The 14194-nt window shown below is 40.0% G+C and overlaps 1 protein-coding gene across 1 annotated transcript in view; it reads right to left on the bottom strand.

Moving 5' to 3' along the window:
- Window positions 1–14194, bottom strand: part of OSGEPL1 (O-sialoglycoprotein endopeptidase like 1) — a 556821-nt gene that overhangs the window by 3904 nt on the left and 538723 nt on the right. The window contains exon 7 of the mRNA XM_044075183.1: window positions 3752–3823. Within this exon, the coding sequence (XP_043931118.1) occupies window positions 3752–3823 (72 nt within the window). The remainder of the gene's footprint in view (window positions 1–3751; window positions 3824–14194) is intronic.

The following is a 14194-nucleotide window of genomic DNA, read 5'->3' as shown; positions in this document are numbered from 1 at the left end:
GTTTTGGACAAAGCACCTTTTGTTCTAAAAGATGCAAAATATTTTTTGAGAGACTTGAGTGAGTTTATGAATAGGGAAGGACAAGGTTTTAATGGTTTATTAGTGATATTAGATGTACTTTCCCTTTTCACTGCCATCCCTAATTTGCAAGGGATAGAGTTGGTTAGGGATTATTTTCTGGAGCATGGTGACTATGACAGATGTATGGTGGATTTGCTTACACTTGTTCTATAAACTGTTCTAGAGAACAATATTTTCCTTTTTTGAGGGGAACTTGTACTTGCAGCAAGCTGGCGTAACTACAGACACTCCATGTGCCAATAGCTATGCCAATATGGTTCTTGCGCAATGGGAAAATAAGCATGTGTTTACCAATAATGGTTTTGTGAGTCACCTGCGTTTTTATCGCAAGTTTGTGGATGACATCTTTTTGTTGTGGGAGGGTTCTGAGATGGAGTTACAACATTTTACAGAATTTTTACATTTCACAAAGACTTTTTTGAGGTTCATCTCACATCATTCCTATAATACTATGGAGTTTTTGGATGTGTGTTTTTATACGGAGCCAGGCCTTGGCTTTGGGGCTAGTCTCTATAGGAAATCTTGTAGATGAAATGGTCTACTACAACGTAGCAATATGCATCCAAGTTTTGTATACAAGAACATTCTTAAGGGACAGGGTATGCATATTTCAAGGCTCAATAGCTCAGAACCTGGTTTTCAGAGAGATTTAGCTCTCTTGAAAGAAGATTTCCTGGAGAGGGGCTATAAACCTTTTGAGGTGGACAGCATGTATACAGATGTTGAGTGCCATCCAACAATTTAGCTTTAACATGATCAGGCAGATTTTGCTCCTTGAGCCAGGCATGCCTTCTAATCACAGATCCAGTAATGGCGGCCCTACAAGAGGCCTCCAAGGAATCAAAACCACATTGCAAATTATGCTTTCCAACCTGTTCTGCTGAATGCAATAATTCCTGTAACTCTTTATTTTCCACACAATCAGAAATCAACATAATTTTCTGTTTCAGTAAGCCCATAACATGCTGTTGATATTTAAGCATATGAAACTGACAGTTTAAGGCCCTGATTGCCAAGGTTGCAGACGTATAAACCTTCTTTCCCCATCTATCCAGCGCCCCGGAATCTCTGTCAGAGGGGGTAGGATTTTTGGCTGTGGATGCCTTTACACCCTTGGGACCCTGAGAAATAGTCTCAGGATCAGCAGCAGGATTTTTGAATAGAAATTTGTGGGAGTCAGGAACCCTGTAATATCTGTCTGGCTTACTAGGAGCCAGAGGCAGGGAATCAGGAGCCATGCTTGATTCCAAAAACACTTCAACAATGTCTAATACAGGAGGTATTGCCAAAGGCCTATGCTGAGGAAGAAGAAGGAAATCCCTAAGCCTCTTTTTTGATTCAGAAAAGTCCTGACTCTCCCAGTGAAAATGTTCCCTTAAAGTATGCAAGGTCTCTCCAAAAGAGTAATCCTCAGGAGGAGATGCAGATGGAATGGATTCCTCTGCATCAGGATCCTCATAGGGTGGAATAGAAAATTCCTGATCAGAAGAGGAATCAGAAGAAATGGAAACCTGATCTGAAGATTCATAATCAGTGCCTTGCCTAGGCCTCTTAGGCAAGGGGTGGGGGGTTGGGAACCCCTGATCAAGGTAATTAAATCCTCAGCCATTTTGATCATCTGTTTCTTAGGCATAGGGCCTGAGCACGTGGCTCATGTGTCAGATTTTTAGACACAGAAGCTGTTTTTGACCTTGTTTTTGAGGCTGGCAGCGATTTAATATAAAAATGTTGAGGCCTGAAAAAACCCACAGAAGCCGGTGCCTGTTCAGCGGCTCCAGACCCATCCAAGGGAGAGACACTCGCGGGTTCAATACTCTGAGAATCTCATGGCATACCAGACTCCAAATGGGTCTCGGCAGAGGCCTGCGACTCAAAAGTAGTGGATATCAGGGGCTGCAAAGGCACCTCACTGAGTACCAGCGAACCGGCAACTGGCTTAGGAGAAACTTCGTCGTCAGTTCTGGACCTCGACAGTCTGTCTCTGTCTTTTTCTTTGCGTTTTTTGTGAACTCCGGTATTCGGATTGCTAACTGACGACATTTCAGGATAATTAAATCTTGAACCAAAATATTTAGAAGCAAAAATATACTGACGCTTAATAGTGCCTTGGTTAAATCTAGCACAAAACCGACAACAAGGCACGTTGTGATCTGGGCCTAGGCAAGCAATACAGTACAAATGAAAATCCTTATGAGGTATTTGCTTCCCACAAGTAATGCAATTATTAACTTTTACTGACATCGGTAAGGAGCAAGAAAAAGTTTCCCCAACAGGGTACTTAGCTTTAGTTTGCAGACTTCAGTTCTGAAACTCGAATGCGAAAATTTCAGGAGTCGGCTGACTGCCACTTGTGAATTGCTTCTGCTTCGGGGACCGCGCGGAAAGAAAGACTGAATAAAATGGCGTCAGCTGCATGTTTTATACCCCTGACGACCTAACGTCATGGAAGAGGAGACACCAACCGACGCAGGGCCCAAGACTTTGTTATTCAGGCCGACTGAGGGCACCCTGCCAGCAGATTACCCAAATGTAATGACTGCAACAGTGAAACACAAAAAACATCAACCATATCTACAACCTGCATTTTTGATTAACTCTGTTTGTAAGGACAGTCTGGCATCCCGTATGCCCTCCCAGCTAGTTATAATTGTGTGGGGGAGATAGGGGGGCACACTCTCCCTTACAAAACGATTAATGGGAAATACAGTTTACCATCACCGATTGTCCCAATGCATGGACACCCATTCTAAAAGTCATGCAATTGTTGTGATACTCTTATTTTCAAATCAATTTAGGTAGACGGCAGGTACTGCAAAATTAAGCCCTAATATACAGTGTATAGTTTAGAGAAGAGTAACTATGTTGAAAGCAATAAATTATTTTCATGGTGTCTCAAGAAGGCAGCAATTAAACAAAGGAAATATACATACTAACATAGTAAAGAATATTTAAAAGTTTTTTCCCAGCAAGGTTTAACTAGATTGCAGAATGCACAAGTTCTAAATGGTCTTAGAAAATAAATCAAGTTCGCTTTACCATCACTGAGGGAACTGGAAGACTTCTGAGTGCAGAAAGCAATGTAATTAGAAATAATCAAGAAGGCAGCACAGTGTTATGTTACAGCACAGAGGAACTGGAAACCAAATAAAGAATGCATGAAGTCACGTGTGTGTGTGTTTGAGTTAAAAAAATGTAGCAGTGCACAGCCTATGGGTTACTGTCTGCCCAGATGCAGCCACACAGTGTGAACACTGAAATGCAAGGAATAAGTTCTTTGAATGGCTCCAGTTGAGATGCAAGTTACATAATATTAAGGGCAAGATGCAGAGAAAAAGGATTTTGAGAGGCTACTGGTACATATATGGTTACACACTATTAAGGAAAATGATGCCAGAAACTAGACATTAAATACTAGGGCTTAATTTTGCCTTACCTACCATCTACCTAAACTGTTTTGAAAATTGAGTGTAACAGCTGTTGCATTACTATGGTTTTTAGTCCACTAAGAAGTGTAACGAAGAAAGCATCTGCAAGGCAAAATGATGGCCTATAACCAGTGATAAATGATGTAGGGCCAGGCAGAATAATCTCTGTCCTGCATTTGGCTCTTGTAACAGACCAATAGAAAAAAAAACAGAAAAAAATATTAATAACAGAGTTGCCTACTTACTTTGGTTCATACTGGATGCCTTCAGTATTATGCAGTATTCCCTGTCCCACGGAGAGTCTTTCAATACCATTCCTAAAGCAAAGCAAATGAACACTAACTGATAAAATGCTACTACTTAAAATTATGACAGTGGCATTCACTTGTATGCTAATTTAATATGCCACTTTTCATACTATTCTGAAAATGTATACTAAAAGTTCAGATACATTACAACTACTTTATATTTGAAAGACGGCTTCCAAAATTCTATCACATTAAATACAATGTTTTTGGAAAATGAGAGGAAATAAGTGAACAAAGAAAATTCTCATGGACAAGGAAAAGACTATGTAAAATTCTCTCAGGCAATGGCCAGAAGTGAGGGCTGAAACACAAACCCTGGAGATGTGAGGCAGACATCTTAACCAATGAGCTACATTGCTGTCCCTGCTACAATGATCAAGTTCCTTGACTACAAGAAACAGCTCATAGGCTTAATTCTCTGCAGTAGTTGCAAAAATAGATGACATCTTTTCTTCTGTTCATTAATGCAAAATGTTCCTTATCTAATGATGCACTATCTTTATATCCTTTCTCTACCCAAAACCTCATATTTCTTCTCTTATTCTTTTCTGTATATTTTAAGCAAATTGTGATATTCTTTATTATTCCTGTCAGTGTTTTACAGTATATCAGTATTAATCAAGGTTATTAGTTTGTTCTCTTTTTAATGCACATAATATGCCAGTCGTAGTCTATATATATCTTTTTCTAAATCAACTCACAAAATGCATTCTCACACTTTCCATTTAGTTTTCACTGACAAGCTTTAAAACACTGTTTGTATTATATCCCATTAATATCAGACATACTATACTATTAATTACTTTCTTAATAGCTCCCTTTTATAAGTTCAAAAAGTTTATGATTTATTTTCCTTCTTGATCACTTCCTTCTTCTACATCCTCTAAAACTTTTCTTTACTATACTGTTCTCTATGTTTTAAGATTTCAATTTGTTCCTTTACTATTTCTACTCATTTTATATATCAGTCATGTATTATTTTTCTTTAATCTGTTTAGTCATTAAGAAATATAATACTTCTTTTTCACTTTCAAGGTATATGTTTTATAACATTATTCTTCCTTCTCTTCCAAACAACTCACTTTTTATTTTCCTTTTTGCTCCAGTCCTATTCCATTGCCATTCCAAAGATCTATAACATCCAAGTCTTCCTTCTTTTCAGTCATATTTCTTAATATAAATTGTGCTTTCAAATTATCATGAATAGCAATTTACCACTTCTTGCAACTGTTAGAACACAGTTCAATTCCTAAAAGATCATCTAATGACTTATCAAATCAAGCTTGTATATTTTAAAAAGTTTTTTATTAATTTTACCATTATAACAATATTCAGTTATATATAACAATTAGATAACTTAAGTAACAAACTATGTACAATATTTACATTTGGCCTGAATAAAATTAAATAATAGAAACAAAATCAATCTGTGGAAGTATTTGACTAGCATATAGACAAGTATTTTCTTTCTTTCCCTATCATTAAGTACCATCTGAGTTCATTTTTAAAGTCTCAGTAAGAGACAGAATCTTGTTTCAGGTATTGTTTCTCCATACTTTTGACACAATTCTTAGTTTCTTGACCTTGATTTCCATCATAGCTGTTTCTTTCAATAGACAAAAATTCTTCAATTGTTGGTTCAGATGATGATTTCTATTTTCTTGTAATGCACTTCCTTGCTACAGCTAATAAAGTCCATAGTAGATATAAATCATTGTTGTTCATTTATATGTTTTCATTAACATTTAACAGGATTAAAGATTTTGTTAATACAAATGTGTCTGTAAATGTAGCTTGAAGAAATTTACTTATTTCTTCCCAATATTTTTTGAGTTTTGTACAATTATATGTATCCAGCTTCCTTCACATTTTTGTAAACATCTCCAACACAAAACTTCTTTACTAGAATTAAATTTGGCTAATTTGTTGGGAGTAAGAAACGATCTATGCAGAAATTTCTACATATATATCTTCCAAAATTGTGAATTGGAAGTTCATTTTATGGAATACAATAAGTTAGTTTTACTTTCCATTGATAAACTTATTGTATGCCCTTTTGTAACAAAATTCCAGTAATTTTGATGAGTTTTAACGTTAAAATTCAATAAAATTTTGAGTTTATATTTGTCCAGTTGTAGTTGTTATAAATAATTTCAAACATGAATTTTATTAGTTTGGGTCTTATTTTAAATGAGGAATTATTGATTATTCTACATAGATATTGTGCATCTGATATTACACTTTGAAGTACTTAGCCAGTCATTATTTGTGATATCATATGTATTTAATATATGTTGGATATCTAATACTTTCTGATTGTTTATACAATCTTGCCAACAAATAATATTTTTTGTTTCCCAACTGGTGAAAATATTTTTATGCATCTTGTTACTAAAGTTTTTTTTTTGTAGAGATGAATGGAATTATCAATTCCATCCATAATTTTATATCTGCATTGATGTTTATGAATTTTCTAAAGGAGTTATAAATATAGTTTCTATAGTTTAGATTAGTTGGTTTGATATATGATATTGAATATTAACACACAAAATATTCCACAGCTTATTATTCTGACTATTCAACATGAGGTTTTTGGTTATATTATTTTAATTTAAGAAAATAAGTGGAATGAAGAGCTTTCCAATTGGAAGAATAATTTTGGTCTGCCCAGTTTATAACTGTTCTAAAGGTTGAGGCTTTGATGTATGACTCTATATCTGGGAAATTAATCCCTTCTTTTTCCCCATGGTCTAATGTGATGTTTTAAAGCTATTCTATTTCTATTAGGGTACCAGAGGAATTTTAATAAGATTGTATTTATTTCTTTTAGAGTTTGTTTGGTGCCATGGGAATAGCTTGAGCTATATTATTTTTGGTAGTATCATTTTTATTAATTGTAATCGATCTTCAAATTTCAGATATATTGTATTCCATTTTGCTATATGGGATTTTATAATGCTTATGATTTTTCCATAATTTGTAGTTAATGTTTTTTCTATGTTTTCACATAGGGTAATTCCTAAATAAATTATAGTGGAAACTTGTTTACCTGTTATATGATTAGCTTTTGACAATAGAGCATTGCTTTTGTTAAGAATCATAAAGTTGGATTTTGTTTTGATAAAATGAAGACCTGAGACTGAATAGAATTTCTCAACTTGTATATTTAATTCTTTTACAGAATCTTTTGACACAAGCTTGTACATTTTTGATATCTAAGTTAACTGCTTTATCCTTGTCCTGTTTCTGTCTCTAATACAGAATGAGCTTTAAACAGTATATTTTATTGCTCTTACTTTTAATTATGATGTTACTAATAATACAATTTCATTTTTAATATTACCACTACAGCATTTCTTCAATTCATCAACCAATACGCCCAGATCTTCGAATCCGTGCCACAGTAAGGATGGGATGAATGGGGCATTTGTTCCACATGACAACTTGTAAAAAGTTCTGAATATAAAGTCTGAAGCAATTGTGACTGTGATTGTTTAACTGCTTGCAAACTGTCAAACTGTCATTTTTTAAAGGTAACTAAACTACTTAAAAGTAAACAGTTTACAAGCTGTCAAGGGACACCAGTGTAAACATTTACAGACAGTGAGATGAGCACTAAATTGTTGTACTGCCCAATATGCCAAATTCCCTTGCTATAATTCTTCTCCTGCTTCTGTGATTTTTTAACAAATTCCTAAATTTTTACTACCCCCTCTTCAAACCTTTGCCTTAAATATCAATTAAAATTCCCTACACACTATATTTCATTTATTACTGATCTACAATTTATCAGTTTTTAAACACTTGTGCTTCTTTTATTCATAGTAGAACATACACTTTGCATATTAATGCTCCCAGTCTTAGACAAGCAGGCCAGAAATATAAACCAACCTTATCAGAAAATAATTTTAACTTTCCACATACACAAACCTGTTAATCATATTACTACTACAGAATGTTCACCCCTTGGAGTAAAAAGGATCATTGTCCTCCTTCTTTAGTTCATGTTTCCTCCTCTTTTCTATTGTTATGAATCTCACATCTTACAAACACCATTCCTTTTTTCTTTTAATTTGTTTGATAAATGTTCCTCTTTCCTTCTTATTTGCTTTTCCTTTCCCTTTTACTTCCTCTCTTACCTGTGGTAGGCTTATTTATTTTACCACTATTCTTCTTCATTCGATCCTGATTTTTTTATTTTAAAGAAGAAACATCTTTATTAAATTACCATGCATGATGTGACAAACCAAAATGTTGCCAGTTCAGCTAGCTGGAATTTTGTAAATAATTAATTATATGTCATTTGAAAATATTAATATAGTTTATATAGAAGTATGTAGCTGTCAGCCCAGCTATCTGGAATTTTGTAAATAATCATATGTCATTTCTGAATATTAATATGATCCATGGGCTTGTCTTACAAATGTAAGAGAACTATATGTTATGTGTATATTAAACTACTGGTATTGAACTGTATGGTATGTACTGAGCTTCAAGAATGTAACCACAGTGTACCCTAATGGAAAAGAACAGAAATGTATACACCTGTACAAATGTATGTTTTGATAACATAGTTCAAGAAAATACGTTGAAAAGTAAAGAGTTTTATGACTGTGTTTCAGTGCAGCAAGCAGACATAATGTCTACAGCTAGACGTTTTCCTATTGTCTGGAAACAGAAATAATTACTAGGTTCCAAATGTGTTAATTGTTTTACAACTTCCAGTTCTAGGCAAACTTCTGTGAAATAAGTATTTTTCACACAGAAATGTTAAATTCTGTTGGTATCTGTTAGCCTGGGAACTGAAGGCAGGTGACAAATAGTGATGTCACCCAGCTTACCCAGCAGCAATGTGTATTATTAATTTAAGAACTATCTCAAAGAGTATGGGCATTTTGTATTTGTCTTTGGACCTAAAATCATCCTCTCATCAACATTTGCCTTGCTGATAGTAAATAACTAAATTACAGCAATTTCTCTTAAAGATAGATAGGAATATAGTAAGATTAGTTTAGATGTTTTCTGCATTTATTTGAGAGCAATGTTGTTTTAAAATATTTCCTGTGATTCTGAACTCTGTAGTTACTGTGTTGAGTTATTGAGTATTGTCTTGTTCTTTTATTATTTATTATTAAATATATTTAAATCTTTTAATTGTGGCTGGTTTGTTTAGAGATATTTAAGCTCTTAGAGTACTTGCATATGTATTTGGTGACACTGTATTGGCCACTCCAATAGCCTTGAAAGCATTGGTCACACTTACCATTTGGATAATAGCAACATTACACAGTAGGATTGGTCACCCTTTGGGAAGGGTCTTACAGTAGCTGATAAAAAGCTGGTTGGTGGCAGTGATAATTAGAAGTTATGTACTTACCATAACGTTCCATCTGAGTAGGTGGATTCATTTGTCTGCAACCGGTGGGTTATGGATCCGATATCGGATCCGAACTGGCATGGTTTATCCAGCTATGGATCTGAGCTCCTAGCTCCTCCCCTCACCCATAATGCCCTGCTCTCCCTACATGACCTCAGATCGAGTTTGCCCTGTATCAAAATACCCTAGAAAGGGGTAACACATTCTATGCAGGAAACTGACAAGGCCAGGGGGATAGGAGGGCGGGATGGTTGCAGACAAATGAATCCACCTACTCAGATGGAACGTTATGGTAAGTACATAACTTCTAAATCTGAAGTGGGAGATTCATTTGTCTGCAACCTGTGGGACAGAGTCCCCAGCTACCTGAATCTTGGGCGGCCATCATGGAAGGATATTCCGAGCACTGGAGCCAAAGGATGCTCTACCTCTAGATGTGATATTCAGATTGTAATGAGAAATAAAGGTATGAGATGACGCCCAAGTGGCTGCTGAACAAATGTCATCCAGAGGAATCCTAGCTTTAAAGGCCGCTGAGGTAGAAACTGACCAGGTCGAATGGGCATGGACTCCCTCCGGTGCGGGCCTCCCAGAAGCTTGGTAAGCTAAAAGAATACACTGCGAAATCCAGCGTGACAAGGAGACTTTGGAAATTGGTTTACCCAGATTGAATTTGGCAAAGGAAATGAACAATTGGTCGGATTGCCTATGACCAGCTGTCCTGTTAAGATAAAAATGAAGCTGCCTGCGAACATCCAAGGAATGCAGCTTGTATTCACCCTTGTTCTGATATTTAGGAAAGAAAACGGGGAGGTTGATGGACTGATTAATGTTTGCTTCCGAAACTACCTTAGGAAGAAAGGAGGGATTGGTCCTGAGGTATACGCGGTCCGGATGGAAGACCAAGTAAGGCGGTTTCATGGATAAGGCTCGAAGTTCCGAAACTCTTTTGGCCGAAGTAATGGCTACTAAAAAAGCAGTCTTGAGGGATAAGAATTTAAGATCTACTGTGACCGCAGGCTCGAAGGGGGGAGCGGTCAAGGCCTGAAGAACCAAGGAAAGATCCCATGGTGGAACCGCTTGCTTGACAGGGGGTCTAAGGAGAAAGGTGCCTTTTAGGAAGATTTTACATAATTTGGCGAACATAAGCGGTCCAGAGTCATGACCAACATGACAGTGAGAAATGGCCGCAAGCTGCACCTTGACCGTGGAACTACTGGCACCATCATTGAAAAGAGTGGTAAGGAAGTCTAGCACCAGAGGAAGGGGAACCGTGAAGGGATCTAGACCCTGCCAGGAAGCTACTATGATGTCTCTAACAGGGTTAGAGATCATAGGAAGCCTGGCTAAGGAAGGAAGTGGAGCAACCATGCTGTGAGGTTGAGAGAAGGGATAGACCTGTGCAGCTGACCGGATTGGTGAATCAGAAGATCTGGCACTGGGTCCAGATGCCACGGCTGCACCAAAAGGTGACGATGGAGGAACGGAAACCAAATTTGTCGAGGCCAATAAGGAGCAATGAGAATCATTTTGGCTCTCAAAACGGTTGCTTTCTGGATAACTTGAGGGATCAGAGGAAAAGGAGGAAAGGCATAAAGAAGTCCCTGGGGCCAATCCTGGGTCAGAGCGTCTCTGGGGGGATGGCCTGGCAGTGGGAAGAGAGAGAAGAAATCTGGGCATTTGCTGTTTTGGGGAGTAGCAAAAGATCGCAACATGGGCCCCATTCCAGAAAAATCTCTTCCACTATAGATTGTTTGAGAGACCACTCGTGAGGCATGAGAATAGCTCTGCTCAATCTGTCCGCTAAAATGTTGGTTTTCCCAGGGATATGCATTGCTACCAGAAACCGATGAGAAGAGATCGCCCATTGCCAAAGTCTGTGCGCTTCTCGACACAAGGGGTAGGACTTGGTTCCGCCCTGTTTGTTGATATACCACACTACAGACATGTTGTCTGTGTGGACTGCAATTGTCCCCAAGGGAAGAAAGTCGTTGAGGGCTTGCAACGTTAAAAGCACTGCTCTCATCTCTAGGACATTTATGTGCAGGTGGTATTCGAAAGGTTGCCACGTCCCATGAACCATCCTGCCCTGATAATGCCCCCCCACCCGATCAGGGAGGCATCCGTAGTGACAGTGGCTACCGGGGATGGGGGCACAAAGGGTCTACCTTGGTGAATCTGGGGAGAAGTAATCCACCAAGCAAGATGATTCTTGCATATCGGTGTCACCAGTATCTGGTGACGCATCGGAAGTTGTTGGTAAGACCACTGAGTGAACAACATCCACTGAAGAAGGCGCATATGGAAGCGAGCCAGGGGAAGAAGGGTAATGGCCGCAGCCATGAGGCCCAACACCTTTAGAACCATTCTGGCCTGTACCTTCTTGCTGGCTAGAATGATCCTGACGTGACTTTGAAGGTCTGAGATTCTTTGATCTGTAAGGGTAGCTGACATCCAAACAGTGTCTAAGTTTGTGCCTATGAAAGTAATAGACTGGCAGGGCAATAAGGAGGATTTTCCTGAGTTGATCAAGATGCCCAATTGAGAGCAAAGATTTATTGTATAATCCCTGGCTTGAAGAAGCTGATGCCTGGTGGTGGCTGAAAGGAGCCAGTCGTCGAGATACGGAAACACCTGGAATCCTTGACGTCTCAGGTGAGCCATTACCACTGCCATACATTTGGTGAACACCCTGGGGGCTGTAGTGAGACCAAAGGGCAGGGCTCTGAACTGGAAATGACTGGACCCCAGCCGAAAGCGGAGAAATCTCCTGGAGCGTCTGTGAATTTTTATGTGATAGTACGCATCCTGAAGATCTATTGAGCACACCCAGTTGTCCTTCTGTAAGAAGGGCAGAATTGACTGAAGAGTGACCATTCGGAATCTTGTCTTCCTCACAGACTTGTTGAGTCTGCTGAGATGCAATATTGGTCTCCAGTCTCCCGTCTTTTTGGGGACCAAAAAGAACCTTGAGTAGATTCCGGGCTCTGAATGATCTGTTGTAACTGGCTGAATGGCTCTTTTTTGCAGAAGTTTTAAGACTTCTAACTCTGCAATTTCCCTTAGACCGGGTGGTACATCTGGAAGGGAATTTGAGTGATAGAAAGGACTTTCCTCGAAAGGAATTTTGTAACCCTCGGGTATGATCGACTGTACCCATCTGTCTTGAGTGAGAGAACGCCAATCTTCTGGGTACAGCGATAGTCTTCCCCCGACTGCCTCCAAGGATGGACAGTCGGGCAATATCTCAGGGATGCTGAAAGGGCTTGTCAGAGAGAGGCTCTCTGCTTCCCTGGTTTTGTGGACCCCCTCTGCCTCTAGAGCGGTGTCTGTTATTGTTACCCCCTCTGCCTCTAAGGGTAAAATGACCACGTGAATCCGGCGTGACTCCTTGGGATTTGCGGAACCACATTTTGCCACCCTTCTGCCCTTTGGGGTAAGGTCTAGAAGGGGTGGAAAAACGGACCCCTACGGCAGAAAGAGTCTTGCCATCCTGCTCACACCTGGTCAACGTTTCCTTCACTTGAGGACCAAACAAAGCTGAGCCATCAAAGGGAGAGTTTGTGAAGGACGCCTTAAAGGGATCTGCAAAATTACAGAGCCGCATCCAGGCTTGGCGTCTAAGAGCCACACCTGTACCTGCGGCCCTACTCGCTCCATCTGCAGCATATGATATCAGTCGCATGGAGGAGTTAGCAATAGAATTAAGGGTTCCTAGCTGCGAAGCAATTTTTTTCTTGAGCCCCTGCAGCTGTAGGATCCTGTACTACTTCACCTAGCTCCTTAAGGATATCCCTCTGGAGTCTGGTGAAGTGACATAGGTAGTTCAGCGAATGCATAGCAAAGGTCGCTGAAGAGAACATCCGCTTACCATACCTATCCATGGTCCTAGAGTCCTTATTAGGAGGATGGACAGGTACGGAAGGATCTGCAAGTTCCTTCTTAGTGGCAGCTGCCACCACCATGGCATCAGCAGGGACACCTTTCGTGAGGAATTGCTTGTCCGACGGGGCAGTAATAAATTTAGAAGGCCTCCTAGGGACTGGCTCTACAGAGTCAGGAGCAGCCCAAGCCTTTCGAGCAATAACCTGCATAAGGGGGTCGAAAGGCGGAGACACCCAGGAGGTGGAGGGCCGAGATCCAAACGCCTCCAGATATACCAACTCATCCTCAGAGGGATTATTGGTGGGCCAGTTTCCCCTCTGTCTAAGGAGTTCTAGGATGTCTGAAAAGGAGACATCCTCAGGAGGGGATCTTGGGGATCCCTCTGACTCATCTAAGTCAGTATCTGAAGTGATAGACTCGCGGGAGACTACGTGTTTCCTCTTACAGGTCCTCTTTGGCGGAGGATCCCTGACTGATCAGGAGAATCCTCGGAAGAGGGGATATTCCCAGTGGGGAAACCTGAGGCGGAGGATCTCTGGGTCCGGGAGCAAGAGAAGTGGCAGAGATATCGACAGGCACCATAGAGGGAGGAGCTAAGGGAACAGACTGCTGGCTGAGTCCAGTGGCCAGCACACTCTTCATCACCTCAAAGGCTCCCCTCCCAGGAGGTCCGAGAGAACCCGTTCCGAAGAACCAGGAACTCCAGGGCCCACCGAAGGGAAGGCTCTGAGGCAGATGGAGCCGAGCTCACCAAGGCCGAGGCTCCAAGGGGAAGAGTGGGTCGGACAAGGGTCCGATGCCACTCACCCCTCGGAGGAGACCAGGAAGCCCGACCACCGAATCCCTCTAAGGAAGGTCTCAAGAGGAGATAAGAGTAGAGGCTGAAGGAGCAGAAGGAGGGTATCTGTCCCTCAGCCCTAGCAGAAACCATTCCCGAAGACTCCAACTCCAAACTCTGGGGTAGAGTCGAAGGAGGAACTGCAATGGGGTGTGGACTAATAGTCGTCTGTTGAGACGGACTATGTAGCATCTGGGCCAGTGCCTGTGATTTCAACAATCTACTGACCACCCTCTCTAAATCATGGTCAGAAAGCCTGGATGACCTGGATGATCGGCTC

Source organism: Protopterus annectens, chromosome 6.part0, assembly GCF_019279795.1.
Source record: "Protopterus annectens isolate FY-2018-M chromosome 6.part0, PAN1.0, whole genome shotgun sequence".
Taxonomy (NCBI): Eukaryota; Metazoa; Chordata; order Ceratodontiformes; family Protopteridae; genus Protopterus; species Protopterus annectens.
Note: the sequence above shows the minus strand (reverse complement) of the source record. Positions and strands in the feature narration are given on the sequence as shown.